Genomic DNA, 27,920 nt, shown 5'->3' on the forward strand with positions numbered 1-27,920 from the left:
AAAGACGCGTCCACTTTCACTTTCACCAGCAATGCATACACGTGAGAGGGCACACAGGGCTTCGCCCTTTCCCCCTGTGGAGACGATACACTGATTCTCAAAATCAGGGGCGAGGCAAAACAAATTAGCAAAGACACGTGAACGCCACTTTCACTTTCACCAGCCATGCATACACGTTCAAGGACACACAGGGCAGCAGCTGGCCGTAAGAAGAGCGGGAAAAAGAAGAGGATTTATTGCTACCACCTCATCGACACGGGCTCCGTTTGCGGCGGCGATGTTCCGTCAACCGACAGCACCGGATGTGCCCTCCCGTTCTCCCGCGTCTTGGCCGGCTGGGCGAGAGCGCCGCGGGGATATTTATGTTCACGCGAGAGTTGACAGTTCGACGGCGCGGTGCGCGCCTTTCCGCTCGAATTCTACGAAGGCATCGCATTAGAAACGGCACCCCCGGCTCGCGCCGCGCAGCCAGAAACACGAGACCGCTTGTGTGTAAGCGGCGCGCTTCCCGAGCGACCGTCCGTTTTCGTGTTGTGTTTTGACCGCTTACGGTTGCGTCGGTGCCGTCCCATCGGTAATGCGCTGAGCAGGGAAGTCATAAACCTTCGCCCGTTATTGGTCTGAGCTGACAGGTTAAACGACGACGCGGTTCGCTCTCCGCAGACTCCGCGTCGCCGGCACGCCTGACTTGTACGGATCTGTTTTTGAAACTGAAACAACGTGTGCTACTCGTAAGACGACCATGGATTTCCCACGCGGCTGCAACAGCAACCAGCACACTCTTCCGGTCGCACAGGCCAAAGGTCACTGTAGCGTGCACATCTGCAGGCCCCTTAAGTGGTACGAGCGGCAGATGCAGCGCGAGTTGTTTTCCTCGACAGTCATAATTCTCGCGTCTGGCGCCGAGATGCCTATTCTGTCTCACGGTCCGACCAAAACCTTCCAAGGTCTCAGCCCCGAACTCCCGGTCAAATAACCTTTCCTCGCGTATTTCAAGTTCAACGGGCGCCCGGACGCGGACTCATAAAAAACCCCTGACAACAAAGTTAACAACCGGAATGAAAAGACAAACAGAAGCGAGCTGGCTGTTTTGGAGTGCTCCCCTCCTCCACAACGGCCCAGCAACTTAACATGGAGGAATTGAGCCTGATACATAGAGTTGACGTAGAGTTGACCATGGTGTTCTGGGCTCATCATAGTCCTAAAACATGATGGGTCCTATCGACTTTGCATCGACTTGACTCAGCTAAACAAGGTGGTCCTGAGAGAGCGTCACATTCTTCTAATTGTTGAGCAAGTCCTGTGCTTCCTTGCTGATGCAGCTATTTTCTTGAAGCTAGATGCAATGACAAACTTTCATCGGGTGAAGCTCTCCCCCGAGTTTTAGGAGCTGACAACCTTTATCCCCCCATTCGGCCGGTATTGCTTTTTCCGGCTGCCCTTTGGCATTACCTCTGCACCAGAGTAGTTCCAAAAACAAATGGCCAGAAGCCTTGAAGGCCAAGCTGGAGTGGTGATTATGATTGATGACATACTAGACTTTGCGTGCACACATCAGGAACATGACTCCGGACTCTACCAAGTGTTGTCTCGACTTAAAAAGGCTGGCATCCCATACAACTGGGGAAAATGCCATTTTGAGGTCTTCGAAGTACCCTTTCTTGGGGTCATAGTCTCGGCGGAAGGCATCAGGCTAGATCCAGCTAAAATTGAGACAGTCAAAACCATGGAAGCTCCAAAGGACGTTGTAGGGGTAAGAAGACTGCTGTGAATGGTAAATCACCTCGCCAGATTTCTCCTGCACATCTCCGACGTCACAGCACCCATCAATGCCTCTTTGAGAAAATCCACGTGTAGGACCTAGCAGCAAGATCAAGAGGCAGCATTCGCTAAACTTAAGGAACTATTGACATCGGAAAGGAAATAACAAGAAGAATAAGATTGAGATGGAGCGCATTTGGCAAGCACTCGCAGATTATGACTAGCAGCTTACCGGTATCGCTCAAGAGGAAAGTATACAACAGTTGCATCTTGCCTGTACTCACCTATGCGGCTGAAACGTGGAGGCTAACCAAGAGAGTTCTACTTAAGTTGAGGACAACCCAGAGGGCTATGGAACGAAAAATGGTAGGGGTAACATTAAGAGATAGAAAGCGTGCAGAGTGGGTCAGAGAAATAACTCAAGTTACCGACATTATAGTGAAAATTAAGAAGAAATGCACATGGGCAGGACATGTAGTGCGAAGAGAGGATAACCGATGGTCGCTGAGGGTAACAAACTGGATTCCAAGGGAAGGAAAGCGTAGCAGGGTGCGGCAGAAAGTTAGGTGGGCGGATGAGATTAAGAAGTTCGCAGGGGTCAAGTGGATGCAGCTAGCACAGAACCGGGTTAAGTAGAGAAATATGGGAGAGGCCTTCGCCCTGCAGTGGGTATAATCAGGCTGATGATGATGATAATGATGACATCGGATCGCTGCATGGCTTTTGATAAGTATCATCCGGAATACCTAGGTCACTACTGTTTCTGCAGATGCAAGTTCTTTTGGACTCAGTGCAGTCTTGTTGCAGACACAGCCCTCATGAGGCAACGCCCAGTCACTTTTGCTTCCAGGTCCATGACTGAGACTGAGCAGCTCTACAGCCAGATGAAAAAGGAAGCTTTGGCTATGGCGTAGGCTATCCAGTGGTTTAACGAATTTGTTCGAAGAATAGCATTTGACGTTGAAACCGACCATCTGCCACTGGTTTCCCTCTTCGGCAAGATGGAGCTGGACATGTTGCCTCCTCGAATAAAGAGGCTAAGACTGAAGACAATGCAGTATCAATTCAGGATGCTACACGCACCTGGAAAACACCTAGCCACGGCAGATACCCTGTTGCGTATCTTCCAGGCATCTTGTTTCCTGGACACAGTAGAAATTTTTGCAACACAAGTAGTGTCATGCTCATCGGAGGCCCTACCCCTAAACCTCAAGGAAGCACAGGACTCTGATGGAGAATGCAAAGCACTTATCACTTTCTGCCAGCAGGGGTAGCCGCAGAAATCCAAGATGCCATTACATCTCACAAAGTATGCCTCAGTGGAAAACAAGCTTTCTGTCTGCGACGGTCTTCTGCTGAAAGGTGCCTGCATTATTATCCTATCTTTACTTCGAGCAACAGTACTGACGCTGCTGTATGAAGGGCACCAAGGCATCGACAGAAGCAAGACTGGTTCGTGAGTCAGTTTGGTGGCCCGGTTTATCGGCAGACATCACGTCTCTTGTAACCAACTGTGAACAATGCGGTTTCACCTGAGTCAACCGGGTAGAACCCTTGGTCCTCACAAGTCTGCCAGGAGGCCCCTGGGAACTGCACTTCAAGAGTCAAACATTTACTCTGGCGGTTGACTACTGCTCTAGGTTCCCAGATGTAGTTGGTCTGAGGAGTACATCAGCACAAGCCATCATCGATGTCCTCAAGAGCATTTTTGAATGGCATGGGATCCCTCAAGAGGTCAGATCAGACAATGGCACACCCTTCTCATCGCAGGAGTTTGCGACATTTACAGCGGTTCACTATGTGACCAGCAGCCCACACTATGCACAGTTAAATGGTAAGGCCAAAAGGATGATTCGAACAATGAAGAATATGTTCCGCAAAGCAGAGGATCCTTACTTGGCCCTGCTGAGCTACCGGGATACTCCAGGTATCAATGGCTTCAGTCAAACCCAGCTCTTGATGGGCCGACAACTACGGACCAGAATCCCCAAGAGGGAAGAGCAGTTACAGCCTAACTGGCCAACAAGAGAAAAAGTCTCAGTGAAAGAAGCCGCGTGCAAGCAGAAGCCTAACAGGCATCACGGTACACCGTAGCAGAAGGCTTCGGAAATTTCGATATCCTGGGGGTGACAATGAGCCCTTCACTTTTTGCCTCCATCAAAGCGTGGACGGTTGTGGACGCCTGCATGAACTCCGAGACGCGGGAGACAGAACACACCAACTAGCCTGGAAGAAAGCCAAAACATGGCCGCCGTGGTCAGGACTGAACCTGTGCCAATCAGCAGTCAAGCATTCTAACCAGTGCCCACCATGGCGGGTCTTCTCTAACTTCTAGTGATAAGTCTACTATACCATTCTTTCCCAAGAGTAAGTAAGGGCACACACGGATGTGTTCATTATAAAATACAGTGGTCAAGTTTCATCAGTTTTTATGCATAAAAACAAAACTGCTTACTGTGCCAGCTTTGTCACATTGCTCACAATTGGGAATTTCGTTCTTTCATGAGTATGTTCAATGCGAAGGTGACAAATGACTTTAACAAGCCTTCTTAATTTCGAAAAAACTTCCATTTGCGGGGATCGGCTTTACTAAATGCAGTTTGTTGTTGACTTCATCATTATATGAACACATCTGCCGCAGTAGTCAACTGCATGTGTCCAGTGAAGAACTCCATCTTTACCTTTGACATCCAAGTTCTTTAGTCATCTTCCAGTAACAGTAAAACATTCGGTTAGGTTAGGTTTGTGAGGTTTAATGGGCTCCGGTAATTTCGACCAGCTGGTGTTCTTAAACGTGCGTTGACATCGCGCAGCACATGGGCGTCCTGTTTTTTTCCTCCAGCGAAATGTAGGCGCCGCGGTCAAGTTTTAATTCTGCATCATTGCGCACAACAGTGGAGCGCTGTAGCCACTACACCTCATTCAAGCCACCCCAACTCTCCCCCCCCCCCCCCCCCCCCCCTTCCATGCTGTTTTTTGCTCCACAACGGCAATCTATTCCATCGGGCATATAATAATAGTGTGGTCAACTTACCTTGGCTTCCAAGATGCACATCGAGGCTTCCAACCTTTGTATCCTGATGAGCAGGTCTTCCAGTTTCTCATCGCACACCGTAGCGAAATGGTTCAGGAACGACGTAGTCCTAGTAAGGAAGTAGTTCAGGAACGCCAAGGTTCGCTTCTGCTGGATCGGCGGAACCTAAAGAGAGCACAATATCCTGGAGTTAAATGAGAAAAATTGCAGAACCATGCTGCCGAAAGTGAGACGAGCAAATAATACGCTACCATAGCACGATGAACTGTACTGCTAGACCAGTTAAAAATTCAGCAAAAAAGAACAAAAACAAAACAGAATAAGCGCAGTGCCCATCATATCACAGAGCCACAGAAGCAATTTATCACAGATCTTTAGACATGAACTAAAGTGACACAAAACAACACCCACTGGACGAGCTCCGGGTGTTCCGGGGGCCCAGGGCGTGATTTACTAACCACAAATCCTTACCTCGAAAGCAAAGTAGTGCAGGTAGATTTAGCATTGCTTCTGCCATGCTTTACTAGAAAGAACAGAAGGCCTGTAGTTATTCACCTTAGTGTAATCAACGCCGGGCCCGATAATTGGCAGACCATCGTCGTCCATGATGCTTGAAACAATCTCGCAGCTACTGTCAATTGTGAAGTTTCCTCTCAAGTTTCATAATTTCATCAAACATCAATAACATTGCAATGAATTTACTTGTAAAATTATCAAAATATTTATTTATATTTAAAAGTGAAATTAAAAGAGAAATTAGCTTTTAAGTAAAAAATATTGTCGCAAAACACTGATGACTGCGGTGCTGTTTTTAATGGCGGTTAGCAGTTGGTGGTCTTTCTGTTTGACATTCAATCATTTCCCAAGCGTGTTGTGATTAATTGCGGACGTTCGAGACAAGCGTGAGGTTGACAGGAGCTTGTGGACATCGGCGCCAGTCCGGATATCGCGTCGCCATGGACGACGCCAGCGGAATGCCATCGCTGCAAGCGGTCGTCCAGGCCACACACGCGCTCTACAGGCAACCAGACACTGCGGGAAAGGAGAAAGCATCGGTGTGGCTCGGCGAACTACAGAGATCGGTGGGTTCCCAGCTCCAAACGGCTTCGTCTGCTCTTAAGAAACTGGAAGGATTAACTACGCTTAACAGTTTTATTTTCCCCGTGGGCCGGATTGAGGCGCCGGAACTAGGTGCCCAAAGCAGCGTGCGATGTTGTGGCCGAAAGCTGTCAAGCAGTAGTCACAGCTCTTAGCTTATTCTAAAAGTGATGCGTGCTGTTGTTTTTAGCCCTTTTGCTCCCTTTGGGTTCGAGCAAGCGCCGTCCCGTGCACTGTAAAGGTACGTTCGCGATCCCAAGTCCGAAAGCTATCGGCGCGGACCGGTTCCTTGACGTGCAAACTCTTGCCTCGCGTGTCAGTCCCTCTCTGTTTCCAGTTTCGCTCTTGGGCTTTCTTTGTCGTTTTCGTGACATCTTTGCCGAAACGAAGGCCTGCGCGGGGCACGTCGACCCGGCAGTCTTGCCTTGCTTTGTAGGAAAAAAGTGTTTTCTGTCGTCGCGCTTGGGTTAGTGCTCGTGCCATTACGCTAGATCCTGTTTAATTTAAGCGAAGTGAAGCTGTCCTGCATGTGAAGGTTACTGTCGCCTGGAAGCTAGGATAACGGATTTGCTTGCTGAGCTAAATCGGTTAATCTTGTCTTATGCAAGACCGAAATCGTCAGTGATTTTCGGGTAGTCCCTTAAAAGAGATTTAGCTGCCGTTTTCATTCATTCGTTTCATTTATTAATACTGTCAGCCTATGCAGGCTGTTACAGGAGGGGAGAATAAACAAAATGCACACAAAAAAAAGGGAGCACATTTCAACAACTACAAAAGTCCGACACAAAAATACAAGCAAATACAGTGGAATTAAAGCAGAAAATCAAACAATACAGCAAAAAAAGAAAAAAAAAAACCCAATTATGCAGAGGATCAACTTTTATATAGGTACGTTTTACTGAAACTATAGCGACAAATATATCACATTCTTCATATAAGATGGGCCCAAATCGGATACCTTGTTCACAAAACAGTTGAGAACTAGATTCAATCTAAAGCGATCTACATGCTGTCTACATCTCGGTTTGCCTTGTGCTTTCAGTTTAAACAAGCTGCAGTTGTCGAACTGTTAGTCTGCTACCTGCATGAAGTGGGATGGCGAGTTATGCTGCTCAAGTCAGTATATGCGAGCTTTTTCATGCAGGGTGTACTTCAGAACCTTTTTTACTTCAGCATCTTGCTTCTTCAAATAAAAGGCTTTAAGTGGGTAGAAGTAAAGAGAAAATAGTCGCATAGAGAAAGAAGAGGGAGCTTGCCAGGTATTGTGCTGGTTTTTCGAGGTCACCGCCTGTCATTAGGATACCGCTGGCAACCATTTGCGCACGACTGTCCACTCTGGCTGCTTTGGTTCACTGAAACCTTTGTTTTCGTCTCTCTTCATCTGCACAGAAGCAGCGGAATGTTCTCTTTGTGTGTGCTTTGATGTTTACTACGCAAGTCATTCTCTGCATTTTTGTATGAGCCCTGATGTTCCCTGCACATGTGATGAATGCAGTTATTGGCTGGCAGTTTTCTTGTTCATTTTGCTTGTTACTTGCTAATGTGAGTCAACTCTTCTAAATCTTTTGATGTAAAGCTTGATATGTGAAGCATGAATGTGTTATGTTTATTGTGCGTTTTGTTTCTGACACCGCTTTGAAATGTATGCTACAGGTCTTGGGATAGATATTCGTTTGCATATGATATTAATTCTATGGCTAAAGTTTTATATAGTCAAATATAACTCAAGAATGAAGTAGCAAGTGCCTCTTGAAGGAAGCCCTTCAGCCACTGGCATTGGCCGGTTCTTGTGACACCATGGTTAATCCTTAATTGATCCCCATTCATTGTAATGTCAGACAGATTTGCAGGTGGATTAACCACAGCATTGTGACAGTTGGTTGATGCCATTGGTTGGGGGGCCTCCTTTGAGGGGCATTTGCCGTTTCATCTTGAGTTTGTGCATGCTAGTATGAACAGGTAAAAGTAAGCAATTTTGCTTTTTGTTTTGTGCATAAAGTAATTGGTTGCTCACATTCTGTTCCATTTCTAAAAAGCTTATATTGGTTAACAAGTATAATATGTGGCTGTAGTATTTTCTTATTTTTTTATTCTTGTGATTCTAATTTTTTTTCTGTATTTAGTGCTTTAACAGTATATTTCTTGCTCATTCAATGCATTGAGCAGTTTTATTAGGTTTGCATAATCGAGGAGACCACACCTTTTTTTCCTTTCCTTGCCTGTCGTGAATGGGCTAGCCTGAAAATTTTCTACTGGCATGTAGGATCACAGCTGCTGGCTACGAGGCCCTTTAATGAGGCACCAACAAGGACAATTCGTATGTCAGAGCAAGAGCTTAGAGAATAGCTGAAGCAAGTAAGGAGAAATTGGAAAAGGCTCACTACAGAGAGGGTACCTTCCCTAGTCACACACATGCTGTAACAATATTAATTGGTGCAGCACAGCCATGTTCCAGAGCACCTTTTAGCTGCATAATAAAGATGAAGTTTAGGGGGCAGGAGATGGTGATGAAAAAAAAAAGCACGAGTTCTGTTAGCTGTAATACTACTGTTTCAGTGGTTCCTTTGTGGGCTTGCCGCAAATATGCATCGGTTCTATGGCCATTCCGATGAGGTGGGGAGTAGTTGCTTCTCGAAAAAAGCATAATTTAAGGCACTGTGGCAGCACAACAGCTGTACGGAACAAGTGAAGGATGTCCAGAGAATCTTTTATTACAAATTTTCTCGATGGAGCCTGAGAGGATGTCAGCCTGGTAGATAATGATCCAGCATTCTGAGATTGGCACAGTGAAAGAGGCAGAAAGACGGAGCAGAGGCAGTAGAGATGGGCCGCGGTGAGAAGGAGAGCACTGAGCTGGATTTTCTAGAAGACAGCCCTCTGGGGTGGCTGCGGTGCTTGGCTGCCGAGCCCAAGGTTGTGGTATTGATTCTCAGCCACAGCAGCTGCATTTCAGTGGAGACGAAAGTACAAAAACATCCTTGTGTGGGATGTTAGCGCACATTAAAGAATTCCAGGCGGTCAAAACTAATTCGGAGCCCATATGTCCATTTGGGATGGTAAGCCCCACTGTTCACAGACTTTTCACAAAAAGTGGACTTGGGAAGTCTAGGTTTGTACAAGAGGTATAAAAGGTACAGAGGAAGCTTTTTAGTTTCTTGGAATGTGAGATCGTGCCTGTAATGAAGGGTGCCCCCCTTGGTCACCGGGTGTTTCCAAGGGATTGCCAGTACTTAATGAATAGTGTTGTCAGGAAGTGAGTGCACCAGGACATCACCTACGATGCCGGTGTGGCCAGGGGTCCAGACCATCTTGACTTGGGAGGAGGAAAATAGGGTTCAGAAGCCCTCTGAGGATGTCTTTTAGGAGTTGGATGGAAAGAGATTTTTTTCTCTGATGTGCAGGTGGTCTATGTAGGATGTGTAAATAGTGTTCTTGCAGTTCGCCTTTGTCTTCTCTTTCAGCTGTTCTTTTAAAGTGTTAAAAGCGTTGTTCTTCAGGAAATTTGGTGTCAGCATTGTGAGTGAACAGTCACGAGCATGCCTCTGGCAGGTGGTAGTTCGCAGGTTGCATGACATTATCAGACAATGTGACATGGCCAAGTTGACTGTAGCTTTATGGCGGGGGAGATGGGAGCCAAACCTGGGACCCCTTGTCCTGAGCCAGACATGCTAATTGTAGGCCATGCAGGCGTATTTGTAAGGCTTGGTCAAGACGGGGCCTTGCGCCTATGTCAGGTAGTCTTAACACTGTGTGGTAGCTTATGACTGTATGCGGGAGGTAATAGAGGTAACATTTAAAGAGTTTAGGGAATAGGCAAGTAGCAAAGTGTGTGTTTGCAGATGAGGATTCACAAGGAGAGTTGTAGGCAGGAACCATTAGCGCAGTTGCACCATACTCTTAAAGGCAGAGCTTAAGTGTCCCCCAAATTTTTTCATATTTGGCACTGTCCTTCCTATGGAATGTTACCAAAGTGTCTAATTTTTTTACCCTCATAGGTGTTTATTGATGTACTAAGAACTATTTAAAGTGCTGATGTAATATTTTTAGGGGGTGGGGGAGGTAAATTAGTTGATAATGTGGAGCACTAGGCCCTTGATTATTGTGTCTGGCACATAAGGTATGGTAACAGAAACATGCTGCATATGCGGCGGGAGTGAATAGCACACATATACATATTGCAAGCTACTACATAACTTTCTATGAATTTTCTTTTTTGACTCTCTGCATGGGACTCTGCTACGATGCACGTTGTTGTAGCTCTGCATAATTCAGAAAAAGTGCAGCCTGTGTCTACCTGGCTTCACAGACTGAGTGCACCATGCTCTTCCTCTCTGCAGGTGTGTGCCTGGAAGATTGCAGATGAGCTGCTTCAGCAGAACCTTGACCTGGAGTCATGCTACTTTGCTGCACAGACCATGCGCACAAAGGTGACGGACGGACGCTCATCTTTACTCCACTGGCTCCTTGTTGCTAGTCATGGACAATTCGATCCAGTTATTTAATTCACTGATGTGCATGCCAAACTAGTGCCTTCTTGCAGTAGGCCCAGACTTTTACCCCTTGGGAATCTTTTAACAGGTCATTGCGGTCATAATGTGTGACATTAGGTATGCAGGTTTTTTGCTCACAAGCTCTCTGTCGGCTTCATTACGTTGACACCACTGCTGAAAACTTTAGTGCATTACACGAAAAATGGTTTCCTGCTTGTTTCCTTCAAGAGAGTTTTAAGACCATCTTACCATGGTGATGTTTAACGCTCCTATACAGGTCCTTTGGCAAGAAATCTCAGTTGAGTCAGTATCATAAAGGAGTGTTTCTGTGCCATTCATTGAGGATAAAATTGAAGCCTGTAGTGTTTATCTAAATGCACCCGATCCATTTCATTAGGGGTTTTCTGCTCAGGGTAATTGGCATTGCATTACAGATTATTCATTTGAGCAGTAATCACTTTGACCATCAGTTGTGTTGCGCTTCCAAAACTGAAAGTGATGTGGGAAAATATTGTCTGAATTAGTGTAAAGGTTAGACAGAATGGGAAAGGAAGAATTCTTAATTGAAGGAAAGCAGAAGGAGGTATGCTGTGCTACGCTTCTGGGATAGCTCTTTAAGGGGGACATGGCAGTTACAACTTCATTATTCATGTGCATATTGTTACCATATGTGACTCACATAGTCTGCCAATTAATAAAACTGCCATATTATTTTGAGCTGGTTGTTATAGCTGCTGAGTAATTAGAAATAACACCCTCATAAGGTCATCTCTGAGGTGTTAAATAATAATGTGAATTTGCACAGTCTTTGAATGTTGGTATGTTCACAGAAGCTTTTTGCATGCAGTGATGCTATTAGTTTTCTTTCAAAAGCCTAGTAGTTTCAAGAATTAAAGTTAAAATTACTGTGCATATAGACATAACAACTGTCTTCACCAAAATCAATTTTAAAAACTACTTTGAGCATGTGTAGAGGAATTAAGAGCTTTATTGTGCCATTCAATATGCTGTATTCAGTATCATCGGAAAATCGGGAAATTTCACGACTCCAGGACCATAAGAAGGATGATTAGTTCGCATTGATGAGAACTTAATTTCTTATTTCTTTAACTGATACATCATATTTCGCTGCAATTTTCCATCACCATACAGACGAAGATCAAAGGGTACAGAAAAATAATAACTGAAGAATACGAAGTTTTGACCGACTTGACCATTTTAATCTGTGGTAATGTTCAAACACACACTGCTTTTGTAGTTCATTCTTCCAGATGTATTCATGCTTAACTGGTATGATATAAGTAATAAATCTGTAGCATTTTGGTTGAGCCTGTGAGGTTGTTTATGTTGAAATCAGGGTGTCAAGCCAGAACAGAACCAGAACCCGAATTGGTTCGCTGTGCAGTTCTGACCTGCTTTTGCTGGAAACTTACCTTCATTATTTTTCTTTTATCGCTGCTTGTAAAGCGCTCTTGCTTATTTCCAAATTGCCACTGCACTCCGCAAGCATCACAACCATATTGAAAAATCGCCGCTTGAAAAAAGATCACAAGAACAAAGAAAAAATATATTGTCACATGCACAGCACCGATCTCTGATTGTAGTAGAGGTTTCGCTCTAAAATAAAATTCGTGTGAAATTTTCTGTACCTGGAAAGCTCAGCTGGAAAGGTTATTTTCTTTTAACTTTCTTTCAGTGCGTGGCAGCTTTAGTTGGTTATGTGCCAAAGAAAATGATCATTATTTTCCCCCATCCTGCTCTAATTGTCGGTGACTGTACAACCAAGTGGTGTCCATCACACCTGACGACAGAAACAATAGACGGACTATTATATGAATTTTCAGCTTTTATTATAACCTGGAACACGAAAGAAAACCCTGTATTAAAAATGGATAAAAAAATTACCCCCAAGGATTTTTTTTTTTTTTTTTTCTGAACCCGTTTTGTACCGGTTCAGGCAGGGTTAAACTGGTTCGAACCGGAAAGAAATGCATATCCGGAGCAGAAATGAAATCTGAACTCAAAAGGCATGAACCTGAACATGAACTGAACCTGAAAAACTTCCTGTTTGACACCCTGGTTAAAATGTCTTTCAACTGTGCCAGTAATTTGGCCAGTGTAGTGAAATGATCCATTGGGGTTGGATTCATGAAAATGGGAGGAGCATGTATGCGTGCTTTTCACATCGTGGTTGATGAGGTTTCGCCTTCACATATGCTTTGATCTTAGCTTTCTAAGTGACATTTTTAAGGAAAGTTCAGCCAAAAAAGACTTTTAGGGCCCAAACCAGCATCTGTCAGCTCAGCTAAAATTTGTATTGGATGGGCCTCACAATGGTTTCAAACTAGATGTAATGCCACAAAATACGGGACGAGCTGAAATCATCAATAACCAGAAATAACAACTAGCCCGTGATGAGCCTGGCTCGGAACAGTGTAATTGCTTGGGCAAAGGCAAAGCACTATCTTGGTGATAAACCAGCTAGTTCAGGTACTTCATCATCTTAATTGTTAACTTTTCTCTGAAGCAAGGTGCTTGATAGGTATTTCATTTTTGGTGGGCAGTCCAATCGCTGCTTTTCATTACAGAATGATTAGTCCCACAATTTGTAGGATAAAGGAAAGGCGGGTGGATTTATGTGCTCAGGGAAGCTATACAGCATCCGAGGAATCCAGTTTGAGAACTTCTTTTTTTTCTTTTTTTTTTTGTCTTTAATCGCATCTGCCAGAAGCCTTTAAAAGCAGTTTTCTTGTTAAGGCAAGCAATTTTGTGCCAGGCTTTTGCTTTACTGCTGGAGATTTGATCTGGTTTTCTTTTCCTCTCTTTGTTTATCATGTGGTGTGTGAAGCAGATTCAGTATGCGTTCCACGAACTGCCTCCAGAGTCCCACAGCTCGCTGCGAGATTCGCTCTTAGGGCACCTGGCAAAAGTCACCAAAGATACGCCGCAAGTCATCGTTACGCAGGTGAGGCTGAGCTCACGGGTTTGCGTTCCTCCTCGTTACTTTGCCACTCTTTCCGTTACTATTTTTGCTGCTTTTGGTCTAGATCGTTGGTCTTAGCTCATCTGTGGGCAGTATGCTGACAGGGAGATTGGGTGTCACCTCTGGCAGTCAGTATAGCCAACATATGAAATTCTACTTTGAATGGTGTTGAGGCATTTCGGAGAGAATCTATGAATCAATGAAGTTGAAGCAGTCTCGAGGAAGCGAACGGAATGCAAAGGAAATGATTTGAATTATAAATTCTTGAATTCATCACTATGCATGGCAGAGATAGGTTGCATCAAAACACAGGCTGATCGTCAGCGCGTCCATAAAGACAACAGACCCTGCAGTTGCCGAAGAAGCGGCCGTGGTCCTCGCACTCGCACTGCCGAGCATGGACATCGTCTTGGTCACCGACTCAAAGGCAGCCGACAGAAGCTTCCGCAGCGAATAATCTTCTCTGCAGCCCGAGCCATTCTATCTAAGTACAAGCCTCCGGAAAGAGCCATAGAGCTCGTGTGGTTCCTGGCTCACTCGCAGGCAGCAGGTAACACTATCGCAGACTACCATGCCCGAGAAATGTCAATTCAGAGCGAGCACGAGCCAGAAGAGCTACCGCATCGGGTTACCAGCTTTCGGGAGATTACCTGGATGTACCGAGAGGAAAGGTGCAGACTGCCAGAACTGCACCTCAAACTCACCAGGCAACAACAGACGATCCTGCGTCGAGTGCAGGCGGGATCACTTGCGCATTCCGTACTGATAAACTGCATGTACTCTGTGGAAAACAATATGCTCTGTCCTTTTTGCAAAAAAGAAAAGGGCACCCTGCCGCACATTTTGGCAGAATGCACAAAACTCAAGACCCCTCCCTCCTCCCCTTCCCGCCAATACCCCCAATCCCCAACCCCTTGAGCGATGGGAGACCTGTGTTATCCAGCCCCGCCCTATTGATTCAGCTCGCACTGACGGACAGGGGCCAGAAGCTGCTGACAACATATGGATCCCGCAACTAGGGAACCACCCGTTGGGTGCCTGCATGCACCACCGAATTATTTCAGGCCTAATAAATGTTTATTCCTCCTCCTATCCCAGTTCCTCTCAGTTGGGGTGAACTTTCAAATGCCTCATTCAGTTTGTCATCGATGTTCCTTTTGGTGCTGAATATGTTGATGTATGAGCCTTTGGCCAGTGAGTGCCATGACGCAGAGTGTTTTCTCGTTTTACTCATGGGAAGGGCAAAGACCCATATTGCCAAGTGTTTTGCTCCAGATATGCCGAGCTCCAGACCAGCAGAAGCTTGTACCCACTGTACCACTGTTGGGTACTCTTATGTGGCACTGGGGTTTGAACCATGCACATCCTGCATGTGAGACGGATGCTCAGGTCACTAAGCCTCTGCAGCAGTGCAATACTGAAAAGCCTAGAAAGGAAAAGCTCCAATGTGTCTAACTGCATTTTTGATTCTTCAACCTGCTGAGTTGGCTGCTCTTCCAAAATGCACAAATTTATCATTTGGTCTGTGAGGTTTTGTCGATTGGAGGCATTTCTACAGCTTGCTTAGCCAGCTGGCTGTTTTTAACTTCTATTCGTGAGGGCTAGGTTATTGTGATCCAGCCACTGCATGAATCAAGTAGGGACGGGCGAAAGAAGTGTCGAGACGCCTTACTGAGGCCTGTCCTTCTCAAAGGGCATCACAAATCACTTGTCCAGTGTGGATCTTCATCATACAGGTTGAGCAGTTGATGGATGCAAAAAACGTGCAAGTGAATGCTCTGACAGCTGCGCCGGAGCTTTCAACTCCGTGGCTGAGTGATGCTGGATCTTGAGAGATAAGGGAGCACTTGGTCGTTAGCCACCTGTGCCAGTGTAGCCATGCAGCCAAAGAGTAACACTGCAAAGATTTCTCAGAAACTGCACAGTCGAAGAAAACCCTGGTCTGAAGAAAAAAATTTTCATAAACTATGAAGCTCCTTTGATAGCTGCGTAGCTTTCCTTAAAAGCCAGGCAGGTCTGCAGTTGAGTCGAAGTCAGTAATTGCTTCTCCCACTCTTCCTTGGGGGATCCCCCTAAACACACTGGATAGGCCAAATCTGGAGCTAGCAGCAGCCCTTTGGGTTGTTTGCTGACAGATGAAATGATGGGGAGGACAGGTTTTTTGTTGCACCTTGGGGTTACATAGGCTGTAATGAGTCAGTGGCTATGATTGCGCTCTTCTTTGTTTTGCTTCCAGATCACATCTAACACGCATGTTACCTCATTTTTATTGTCTCCCTTATCTTTTCATTGCCTTCCTCTTCACATGGAGTTTTGGTGTGTCAGGGTGTATGCTTAATGAATTCTGTATCTGCAAAATAGAAGCAGCATGCTGCTATCATTTGATTGTGCTTGTTGGTTTAGGTTTAGTGTTTTATTTTTAAGTCACTATGGGGATGATGTAGTATCAGATGACTGAAGTCTCTTAGGATTAGGCCAGTGAACGTGTGTTTATTTGATTGAGGGGACAGTGACCTATCATTCCAGTTCATTCATTTCAGTTCTTCAATTGGAAAAAAAAAACTAAAAAAACAGTGTGAGGTAATTTTTGCAGATGCTGGCAGTCAGTGGCAGTGTGGTACAGTTTTAATGTTTTTCCTTTATAGTTGAAGTTTAAAAATCATTTTCATACATGTTCCTTATAGATGCACTTAATGATATAATACCTGAATCATTAACTTTTAGCCCTCTTTAAGCTTTGCCAGGCAGGCTATCTAATGCTTTTGGTATTAATAACATATTTATTCATTAAGCTGCTCTTTGAGCACTCCATTCAAGGAAGAAAAGACACTTGAGTGCCGAGCTTCATGGTTGAGTATAATTGAATTGTTTAATGCAAAACATATGTCCCTTTTCATGCTTGCTTTTATGAGAGTCATTTTTGTGCTAGCTTACTGGTTTTCATGAATGAATTCATGAAACAAAACTAAAGTAGTTTTATTTTTGCATGCCTCTCATGTCATGTCTTAGCTTCTTGCGCCTACTTTTGCAGAATTTAATATGCTGTGAGTGTATTTTCATCGAACATTTAAAGAAAGTTTCATTTATTGGTTATTGTTGTCATGGGATTTTATCAGGTTAGGATTTGGCAAAAAAACCTTCACTTCGTATACCTACGTATATTTACAGAGGGAGGTAGATTGAATGGAAGAAGCTCTTTAGCAGCGTCATTATTTAAGAAAAATGTTTTGTGGCTTTTCTTCAGTCTTTTGTGTCAACTTGGCAGTGTTAGAGTAGCCATTTGGATTTAGGTTTTAGGAGAGGGTTGTGAACTGACATTTGCATTGTTGAGAGTTGCACGGATGTTGTGACGCCCTGTATCTTCTCTTGCTTCTGCCATTACAGCTGTCTCTAGGTATGGCCAACCTAGCCTTGCAGATGGCCACCTGGAAGTCGCCAGTCGTTGACCTGATATCGAGGTACTGTTGCCCACTTTGCACATCGAGGTACTGTTACAACGGTGTCGGGGAGTTTGTGCATGTTATGCTTGAGTGGAAAGAGAGATGAACGTGCGCAATCGGAACTTTTCATTGTGGCGAGGAATTGTTCCTGTCTTCTAATGTTGCGGTTTCTCTTTGGAACTTGAACTTGAGCTTGGAAATTTGAGTTTTTGAATCGTGTCTCCAGCTAGCTGCCTTCGCATGCATGGTGCGGTGCATCTCCCTCTTCACAGGAGAATCTTGTTACATTTATTTAGAAGTGCGGGGAAGTAGGTGGACTTTTAATGCCGGCAATTAAGGTTATAAAAAATATGGTAAGATTGAACTACAAAGGCATTCTATGACACATTCAGCCTAAAAGGAGAGTCTTAAGAGTTCTTCTTTGTAGTGATTGTCGACGTCCATCCTCATTCGCATTGTGCGTGATGTGAAACAAACTTCTCAGCATGTCTAGTCTGACTCCGATGAGGAGAAAGTAGTTTAGACCTCCTTGTTTCACTTGTGTGATACCCCCATTTAATGTAATAAAATCTAAACTAAACTGAACTGGTAGGTATTGAATGTTATGTTGGTTGGTTTGTGGGGTTTAACGTCCCAAAGCGACTCAGGCTATGAGAGACGCCGTAGTGGAGGACTCCGGAAATTTCGACCACCTGGGGTTCTTTAACGTGCACTGACATCGCACAGCACACGGGCGCCTTGCTTTTCGCCTCCATCGAAAAGCGGCCGCCGAGGCCGGGATTCGATCCCGCGTCCTTGGGAGCAGTAGTCGAGCGCCGTAACCACTGCGCCACCCCGGCGGGGCTTGAATGTTATGTGAACCAACACAGAGAACTCAAGGATCAATTAGAAGGAGGAAAGTATAGATGGAAGTGCTAAGCTTTCAAATTTTTAGAGAAATTGGAGGGGATATTTGTATGCTTTCCTATCAGGTAATATGATGAAAGCTAGACAAAATCCATTTGGTATGAGAAGATTGTATCTGGAGAGTACCAAGAAATTAAAAATATGGCTAGCATGAAAATGCTGTAGCTATAAATGGGGCAAACCACAAAAACCTACAATGTTGTTTTGGACAATGCAAGGGGAGGAAAAAAAAATGTAGGCCAAAGGCTTCAACTAAGGACCACTAAGAAAAATTGCAGGAGAAAAATCGCAGCAAAATAGAAAAATGCAGAAATTAAACTCAGGATGTTAAAAAATAAAGCAATAAAAGTAACAACAATGAACACAGCAAGAAGTTAAGAGAAAATGATGCTAAAAGCCTCAAGCAAATTTACCTGGCAAATGTGCTAGGGTTTTGTGACCAAACACTTATGACAGGTAAGAAATCTTTCTTTTCTGGCAACGTGATTGAAGATTTCCTTATGCTTATGCTGGCCAAAGCTTCAATTTTATTGAGCATAGCATCTAAGGGTATTTTGCAAACATAATAAGAATGAAGGGACAGATGGAATGCCCAGTTCATTCTGTCCCTTTTGAGCCCCTTGCTTTTTTGAGCCACAGGTTGCTGTTGCTGAGGTTTTCATTCCTTATTCCCTATTCCCCCCCCCCCCCCTCTCCCATTTTGTTCTTCCTCTTTTTTTGCAGGTTTGGTGTCAGTGCTCCCCACATTCCTGTCCTGCTCGAAGTGCTGACAGTACTTCCCGAAGAGGTCAGCACACTCGTTACCAAAGTTGTTGCACGTTAGGGGCTCAAGAGATAATTTCGTGTTGAGCACCTCATCCTCTTTTTCTTTTATCTTCCTGTATCTGCGCTCAGTGTTCTCTGCATGGTACGGCATTCATTGGCACACCCTACTCGTTTTTTATAGTTATTATTATTATTGTTGTATTTTCATGCTTAAATGCCAAAATAGTTATTATTATTATTGTTGTTATTTTCATGCTTAAACGCCAAATCATAGTGACCGTAGTGCATTGAGTGAGATAATTTTTGAACGTTTGTGTATGATACGTGCACATATGTACTCACCAAGATTGATCCCTTTTTCTAATACAGCTCGATATGTATTTATCGAGTGCTGCCAGCATATATTACAAGCCTTGAGCAGGAGCGGAGCACAGAAATAGTGAAAGCAGAGAGAAACAAAAACAAAATATAGCAAGAGTAACAAGGAAACAGAGTGGAAAACAGTAGTGTTGTTGTTGTCTTCAAGTGGCCATGCTTGTTCTGCCTCTCAATTTCCAGTCCTTCTGGGTTTCTGCTTTTTCCTAATGTTTCCTTCTGCACCCTTGCACATTCGCTTTCTTACTGAGTGCTTGACTAGGAGTGTCTAAACTGTCCCAAATTAGAAAATAGACAATGTGCATACTTGAGACAAATGTGGATCATTTGAATGTGGGTGGTTGATTGCTCACTGGGAGCTTATGTGACACTTGCAGCTCAACAGTCGGTGCCTTCGCCTTGGTGCCAACCGGCGCAATGAGGTGGTCGAGATGTTCACTCAGGTGTCGAGTCAGGTGGTGCAGCTCCTGGTGAGTAGTGTTCAGCATCTCTTTTTCCTTCTGCTAGTTAAAGATTTATTGTATGTATGTAGTCACTATGTATTATAATTTGGGCATTTCTTGAGTGATTTATCATCTACATTGCCTCTCTGGCGAGAACGGTACAGCAGTCAGTACTCCTGAGGTTTTTGGTGCCTTTTTAAAATTGGTTTGGACTTCCTGGTGACCTTTGAAAGATAGAGAAACCCTGTGCTGAACGCTAGTTTTGATTGGGTGAGCTGAACAGCTCTCACCAGCAGTTAGCAATCTGCTGCACAAGAAGGACGTTGTGCAATTATTGAGGGCAGTCCAGTGTGGTTCACAGTTATGTTTGTTATAAATGTGTGGTACAGAAGTGGTATTACGTTGTTCTGTCATTGTGTCAGGCTTGCTTTATTGGAATGTCCGCTTTGCTGAAACTGATGTTCAGCTGGAAAAGCATCAAAAGAAAGCTCCACGAAATGTTATTCATAATGAGAATATTTTCCTCGATGGCTGAAGCCAATGCTTATGGCTAGCGGGCTCGTCTCGTAATTTTGACGAGGTGCCCACAGAGGAGGCTCAGGTTTTTTGCGTGGTGTCCAATAAAATTTATCGCGAGCTTCAGTACAGATGTAGATGCAGACGTTTTACAAATTGAGCCCATTGCAATTTATTGCCGTGAGTTTTTTTTGCATTGATCTGTTCATTTGTTTGACTCAGGATAAGTCATCTTTATTCTCATGCGTTGATGTCAACACCGCAGGAGAGGCATCCGTTCGTTCGTCTCTGACTTATAGGCGAAGGGTGGGTGTAAATCACGGAGTGTGCTATCCGCTCGTTGCGTGGACTTTTTTCTGTTCCCTGTGGACCAGGTGAAGATAGAGGATTCGAGGCATCCCTGGACCCCCTTCCTAATCTCTGACCTAGATAATCCAACTCATGTTAATGCGATGGACGGCTCACTAACACATTCGTCACCTAGTCATAAGATGTGCCCAGCTTCAGTGATTCCCCAGGTAATCTGCAATGGATGAACAGCCAAAATGCACGTAGCTGAAAGAAATGGAAAGCAACCTGCACATTTCTACAGTACACAGCCAAGTTGGTACTGCTACCTATTGGCCCCGAGATCGAGCAGAGTCGCTACCTAGTGGCACAGCGGCAAACCCTGCCAAATGTGGATGCATGTTCATGTCGGGTGCCAGCAAACAGTGATTTATGTGTGCGCGTGCGATTGGTACAAGCGTGTTTTTTATCTGTTTCCCGATTCCGGTTCGCTCTTGCTTAGATATATCTGCCCCTTGCAAAAAAAAAGAAGGGAGCAGGCTATCATCCCACGCCACATGAAAAAAAATAATTGAACTTGTCCATGTCGAGTAAGTCATACTGGATAAGGACATCATCAGTCGGACTTTGGCGCTTTAGATTCATTTGCGCGCAGCATCTCAAATGGAGTGATGTTGTCATTAGGCGCTGTGTCAAAGCAAAGCAGGTCGGTGCTGTCAATACAACTAATGCATGTGCTCAGAAATTGTATATTCCCATTTCTGTTTGCATTATCACAGCTATTGAAGCATGTTACCGCAGTCTGCTGTATAGCAGAATGCAGTTTGAACAGGCCACTCTGTGCCTTCTGTATGCACGATAGAGTTGTTTGAGTACCTTCCTCTTCTTCTATCTTTCTCTCTATCTCCCTCTCTCTCGCTCTCTTTTTTTTTTTTTTTTTTGCTTTAACCTTCGTGCAATGCCATGCTCGGTGGTAGGATGCTCTACTGCTGAGTTCGAGAACGGGGGGGGGGTTCAGTTGCGGCTGTTTTGAAGGCGTCTCTCTGCTGTGGGATATGAGTCGTTAAACAACCACAGGTGTCAACGACACTGAAGCCCGCTACTACATAATCCGTTGTAGCCGATGTTGCTTTGACGCGTTGAACCCCATATGCATTCTTTTTCTTTCTTTTGCTGATCCATAACAGGGCAGTGATCAAATTTTGCTTTAGTGAAAAGCTCAAACATTTCAGAAACATATCTTTCCAGCACTATATTTGTTACACTAATTACATAATGCACTTATAGATCGATATGCTCCATTGGTAGCCTATTTAAATCTCTTTTCGCCTAAGTGTTACTGCTGTCTACCGAGCTAAATCGATGTTTCTCACAAGGGGAGTAAAATACGAGCTTGACTATTGGTGTTCAGTTCGGGAATACTAAATACATCTTAATTGTAGTCGCATGATAAGATGAACTCCATTTCTTTTGGGACAGTTTAATATCCGGTTGCTGTTTTGCAAGCAACCCTAATATTTTACTTTGCATAAGATTGGGTCACTGCTAAATAATTATAGTGATAATGGAGTCTTCAGGCTGTCAAAGCTCCTTGCGAGAAAATAACAGTGTCACATCGTTTTTTACGATGTCTTTGCAGCAACTGATTCGTAGTATACACTTTGACGTTGTTGAAAATTATTGCTGGTTGTTCTGAGTCTTGTCAAGTATGTAAAACCTCTCTCACACAGTTAAATTTACTGGCATTGTAAAAAATCGTTATACAGTTAAAACTCGTTACAAGAGACACTCAAGGGAACCCAAAAAGGTGTCTCTTGTAACCAAGGTCTCTTGTAACCAAACATTCATACCAACTCGTATGTGTGACAGTTTAGATTCCCTTACCTAAATTCTGTTCCTTATCAGTGTCTTGTTTTGTTGCAATATGTCAGGAACCAAGAAGGAGTGCCTCCTTTTGGCTGGGAAGTCAAAATGTCCTTATTGTTTCACCACTGTCATCACATGCCTGTGTGACTGAAATCTTGGCTCCTCTGTAAAGATGAGGCACTCCTTGGTTCCTGACATAATGGAGCAAAACAGGACACTGATATGGAACAGAATTTAAAGGGAATCTAAACTGTCGCACATACAAGTTGGTACGAGTCAGCTGCATTGCATTAGTGTACCTGGGTTAATTGTGTCTCTTATAAATAGTGAAAGAATTACTTTAAGGACCTGGAAAAGTTGTCCTTAGTAACAGAGTGCCTCTTGTAACTGTCTCTTGTATACAGTTGAATCCCGCTATAACGAAATTCACGGTGCACGAAAAAAAATTCGTTCTCGCGGAACTTCGTTATCGCAAAAATTTGACGTGAAACGCAGAAAGAATTGCCCAAGCAGCAGCAAAGGCGTTTAATGCCAAAAATCTGTAAGCTTGGTTTGCTTACGCTTCACGGCGAGCAACGCCGTCACGCGATTTTCGCACTCGGTCAGCAAACCCATTGCAACATCGTCGTCTCGGACAGCAACGAAATTCCTGATGACATCAAAAGCGTCCATCACCTGTACGGCGGTTGCCGCAGCCGGCGCTTCCTGTACGTCGTCGTCTTCTTCATCGGAAGAGTCCTTATCATTCCGGGCAGCTTTTATGATCTGCTCATCACTCACATCTTCGTGAACAACAACACAAGCGTCAGCGCCGATGTATTCGTCGAGCTCGAGATTAGGCGGCACGGTTCCTATTTCTCCCAGCGTTTTCCAGGCGGCCGCGATCCCCGGAGCCGGTGACGCCTCTTCGTCGTCGTCTGTAACGCCTGGTGTTAGGCCAGCAGAGTGTACGGGTCGACCTTCGGCAAATCCGGCGTGCCTGAAACAGTTCACAATTACTGAGCGCCCCAGTGTGCTCCAGGCAGCAGACATAATCTGCAGTGCCACGTACAAGTCCACCTTCGTGTCTCGGCCGGTTTCAGTGTTAAAAAGCAGCCGCTGAATTAACCTCCCGCGGTAAGCGCGCTTCAGGCTAAGAATCACGCCCTGATCGAGAGGCTGTAAGACAGACGTGCAATTGGGAGGGAAAAACCTCAGCTCCGTGTTAGTGAGCTTGACTTCGTCGGAGTGATGCGCTGAACAATTGTCCAAAAGCAAGCAAACTTTACGGCCCTGCCGCTTCATGTCGCGGTCGAATGCCATCATCCACTCGGTGAAAATAGCGCGGGTCATCCATGACTTGTTGTTCGCCTTGTACTGCACAGGTAGGCTACGAGTTCCCTTAAAACAGCGCGGCTTGGCACTTTTGCCTATGACTAACGGCGGACGCTTGTCCGAGCCATCCATGTTTGTGCAAAGCAGCACTGTGATGCGTTTTTTGCTGTTTGCCGCCGTGACAGCGCTGCCCCTTGAAGTCGAGCGTCCTAGCCGGCAACATCTCGTAGAATAGCCCGGTCTCGTCGGCGTTGTAAATGTCTGCAGGCGCGAAGTTGCTTAAAATTCCGGCCATGTTACTCGCCTTCCAAGCAGCTGCTCCGTCCACGTCTGCTGACATTGACTCGCCGCACAACACTTTTCCAACGATGTTATGGCGGGCCTTGAAACGGTTTAGCCAGCCAATGCTGGCTTTAAAATCATCAATGCCAAGTAGGCATGCATAGTTCAAGGCTTTCTGCTGGACGATGCTTCCGGACAGGGGGACGTTGCTGGCTCGTGCTTCCACAAACCACGCATGCACTGCTTTGTCCAACTCTTCATGGAGGGGCTGCGTCACCTTTTTGTGCTTCGAGGATGTGCCTGAAGCAAGTGCCATTCTCACGCTGTCCTTATTGCCTAGAATCGTTGACAGCGAACTTGCAGGAATTCCGAAGTCTTCAGCAATTGCCGCTTTCTTCCTTCCGCTTTCTGCTTGGGCGATTATTTGAGCTTTTTGCTCAAGGGAAAGAGTTTTGCGTTTTTTCACTTGCGTTGCCATCGTGTCCTGCGGATGAAAACTCGTCGTTGTCGAAGAGAAAGGCAGCGAGTGAACAACGCGACCACGACACAAAGCCAAAATGGCGGAACTGCAATCACGTGATTTCATGCTTAATGTGGCTTTGGATTTGACTTGGACTTCTCGCCAATAAAACTAGTTTCGGTTTCGATTTTGAACGCGAAAATTTCGTTGAAGCGGAAACGCTCTGCAAAAATGGTTCGTTGTGCAGAGAAATTTAGGCCATTAATTCTTATAGGATACTCGCGGGGAATAAAAAATTATTCGTTGTCGCGGAAATTTCGTTGTGGCGGTATTCGTTGTGGCGGGATTCAACTGTACAATGTTGTTAACATGGCAAACATAGGAAAACCAATCAAACCATTTTAAAGTGTCTCTTGTAACCATGTCTCTTGTAATGAGATTTTACTACTAATTTACTAACATCACACACATCAGAAATCCTTTATATTCTTTGGTTGAAGGACATCGTTTACTCACTTGCGCAGTGCTACACTATCAAGTTCTCTGGTATTGGCTGCAAGGAGCATTCATCTCGTTGTAAGCTCGGCAAACTCAATCCACTCAGTGCTGTACATGAACAGTCAGTTTTTCTGTGCAGCGAGATATCCTGTACAGTTTCGGCGCAAACTCATTTTTGGGGAAAACCTGTGCCTGGTTGCCTAGCCAGAGTTGATGTGCACTCAGTCTACAGCATCCCACCTGGCAGTACGTTGTCAGTGCTACATTTAACCAGCTTCATCCTTGTGTCAAGTATAGATATAATGAACCAGGCTGCGTCTCAATTCAATTTAAAGTACTGGAGGTCTGAGCTTGAACTTTGCATCTGCGTGGGCTTAGCACGAAATTTGCTTTTCTGACACTCCGTGCGCATATGTTGCAAAAGTGACAATAAAAACAAAGCTGTCATTAGGCAAATGGTACACAACAAAAATGCCAGGCCCATGAGCGGGGTACAATGCAAAAAGCATGTGAAACTACGTCGGTAAATCTAAAAGATGGGCGATTACTTGCCTTGTTTTTCTAAAATCGGGCTCTTTTCTGCAGCATTGACAAAATCATTTTTTTTTTTCTGCAATATTGGAACACTGTACGCAGTAAATAGTTAATGCATTGGGCACGTTTTCTTCGTCAACAAACCCGCCATAAACTTGGAAGCAGGCCTACGCCATGTGCGTTTCTGCGAGTGCTGCTGGCTGCCAATCCACACTATCGAAGCGATGATAGCACTACCTCTTGCTCGATCTCGCGGCGAATATCTAAACATTTTTCGTCCTCCCCTAATCGTACATTTATACACCTCCCAGTTTGACCTACATAAACACGACTGCAAGATAACTGCATCCGGTACACAACATTCTTTTCGCATGGTACTTATTGCTCATGTTTTACTTGACATGCGTGCTTTTCCCAAACTGCATTCGCCATTTTTTCTTAACCATAATACAGATTCTTGGCAAGTCATCTTGTTCAGGGAACTGTTTGGGAATTCAAGCGACTCAGTTTTGCTGCTCCTCATCAGTGATTCAATGGCTTGCGGGGTTGCTTGGCTTCTCTGTATATATTTTATATATTTTGGCTTCGATAAACTTCAGTTGCAAGCTAGCACCTGTCTTGCTCCCTTTCACGTCCTTGTTTTTTCACGCTGCTACTTTCAAGGTGACACCATACCAATTCGCCCAAATCCTTCTCCATTTATGTGGTTAGGAAGTTACCTCAATGAAGGAGCAGATTTGGAGCCAACAGGCCCAGAGTTTTCATTTTTACAGACTGTGGGCTCACTAATTCACCGTGTTTATTGTCGGTGCTTGCAGGATGCATGCCTGCAGCCAGCCCAGAATCCGGATGACCGCCTGCGTGCTCGGGTTTTCCGTTGCCTGGGCAGCTGGTTCTCCGTGGGGGGCCTGCGGCTAGATGACCCGGTTCTCCACAAGCTGCTGGCCTGCATCTTCGAGGCACTGGTCAGTGCTAATAGTTAATGGGGGCGGACTGCCTGTTCTTTTGTTGTGAATCCGTTTCTTTTTTTATAATTTTAGCTGCTAACAGCAAAAAGCCACAAACAGGTCAATGATATTGGCATGAATGTAACTCATGACAAGGAGCCAGGCGTGTGTAGCAGGGTATATTGGAGAAGCCTTACAGCTTTGGTGTGGTGTTTTGAGCATGCTGTTGCTTTCTTTTTACTCGCTTTGTTTTCATGCCACACATGTGCGGCAGTTCATCAGCTGTCACTGTGTTCGCGCACTATGAAGCATAGCATAAACGTTTGTCACTTATTTTTGTTTGGGTCTAAAACTGCAGTGGTAGTGATTGCCATTTCTGAGTGTACCATGTTCTGAGACTAGAAACAGCTTTGCATGGAAGATCTTCTCTGATACAGTGAAATCTTGTTAATTTGACTCGCGTTAATATGGAAAATCGGATAAATCGACCTTTGTGCCTGCTCTCCACAAATGTAGAATAGGAGTCTATGGGATAAAACTTTTTAGCAGCTATAATTATGTCCCTTTTAAAAATGCCAAGTGATGCTTTTGCGGTCCCGACATTGCACGAGGCATGCTTGATCCGCTTTCGGTCATATGTGCATTGAAGGGGCAGCGCAATGAAATGGCATTGAAACCAACACCATCAAAACAGTCACCTGAATCCACTGCTAGATAGCACCTCCTCTTTCTGAAAGTGCTGATAGTGCTCAGTAGTAACGAGACAGGAACTGTGAATTTGGGCTGAAAGTTGTTTGGATCTGCATGTAATACGGGACGGAAATCTGAAATGCTACAAATTGAATCAATTGGTTCTCGCTGTGGCCTTAAGACACTGAACACTGAAATTGAACCACCTGAAATTCTTTTTCACTGCAATGAAAAGCTGGCTTCCTAAGGTGCTCATTTCTGTAAGAGTTGTCCTAGAGGTTTCTGTCGATAGACAGTTTTTATGAAGAATTTTTCGATTGATGCACGTGTCCACTTTTAGACATCTCGATGCTGCTAAAATGCAACCAAGAGCGTGGTGACGATTGCACATTGTTGAAACTAAGCCGGTAAATGTTCAAAAATTATTAATCTAAACTGGTGGTGAAACATTGTAACAATTTCAGCCGTAATCTCATGGCACATTTTGGCCCGTGCTTGGTCCCTGTCATAACTGTAAATGCTGAGTGTGATTACAGGGCTGAAACTCCCAAGAGTCCCTCAGGCGTTCCAGTTTAGTCTGGATACAATGAGGTCATTGACACCCACTTTGTGTTCACTCCAGAAAAACCCTGGTTCCTCCTCGAGTGTCCACGAGACGGCGACCGACTGCGTCTGCAATGCCCTAATCCTCCTTGGGGTAAGTCTGCATAGTTTTTATTTATTTATTTATTTAAGTTACTCACAGGTCCCTTCAACGTGGGAGCATTGTGTGAGTGGGGCAGTACATACATGAAGTTATAAACAGAGCAAAAACAACGATTTGAGAGAAGCATTATACAATAGTTAGCAAGAAGTACTGAGCAGAATACACTTAAAATTTTTTTTCTTCCCCACTTTTTGTCCCTCCCTTTAAGATAAAAGCACAAGTTATACATTGGTTATTATTATACAATATAGAATAACTGTACAACGTTCAAAATGTAGCAATAGGGAAAGGAACACAATCCGGCACTGTGTTTAAAAGAGCATAATTTTGTTCTTATTACTCAGTAGTAAAAGTGATTTTCCGTAAGAGCACATAAAAGCATGACATTAGGTGAGGATTGTGGTTGTCATATTTCGAAACGTGGCAGGATTTCTGGTGTTAGTAACATCGTCAGGAAGGCTGTTCCAATGATTTATGGCACGCGGAAGGGCAGACATGTTAAACGTTTAGTACGACCAAAAATA

The 27,920-nt window shown here is 44.6% G+C and overlaps 2 protein-coding genes across 3 annotated transcripts in view; one reads left to right on the forward strand and one right to left on the reverse strand.

Moving 5' to 3' along the window:
• The window catches only part of CCDC53 (Coiled-coil domain containing 53), a 34,505-nt gene extending 29,072 nt beyond the window's left edge, over window positions 1-5,433 (reverse strand). The window contains exons 1-2 of the mRNA XM_084584459.1: window positions 5,351-5,433; window positions 4,796-4,960 (exon numbers count right to left, since the gene is read on the reverse strand). Of these exons, the coding sequence (XP_084440585.1) occupies window positions 4,796-4,960; window positions 5,351-5,401 (216 nt within the window). The 5' untranslated portion in view covers window positions 5,402-5,433. The remainder of the gene's footprint in view (window positions 1-4,795; window positions 4,961-5,350) is intronic.
• Window positions 5,434-5,596: 163 nt separating this feature from the next.
• The window catches only part of LOC146175050 (transportin-3-like), an 88,775-nt gene continuing 66,451 nt past the window's right edge, over window positions 5,597-27,920 (forward strand). For both annotated transcript variants that reach the window (XM_084584434.1, XM_084584435.1), the window contains exons 1-8: window positions 5,597-5,877; window positions 10,231-10,320; window positions 13,235-13,348; window positions 16,751-16,824; window positions 18,436-18,499; window positions 19,230-19,322; window positions 25,872-26,018; window positions 27,313-27,387. In XM_084584434.1, the coding sequence (XP_084440560.1) occupies window positions 5,752-5,877; window positions 10,231-10,320; window positions 13,235-13,348; window positions 16,751-16,824; window positions 18,436-18,499; window positions 19,230-19,322; window positions 25,872-26,018; window positions 27,313-27,387 (783 nt within the window). In that variant the 5' untranslated portion in view covers window positions 5,597-5,751. The remainder of the gene's footprint in view (window positions 5,878-10,230; window positions 10,321-13,234; window positions 13,349-16,750; window positions 16,825-18,435; window positions 18,500-19,229; window positions 19,323-25,871; window positions 26,019-27,312; window positions 27,388-27,920) is intronic.

Source organism: Amblyomma maculatum, chromosome 11 (assembly GCF_055883805.1).
Source record: "Amblyomma maculatum isolate TAMU_Amacu chromosome 11, ASM5588380v1, whole genome shotgun sequence".
NCBI lineage: Eukaryota > Metazoa > Arthropoda > Arachnida > Ixodida > Ixodidae > Amblyomma > Amblyomma maculatum.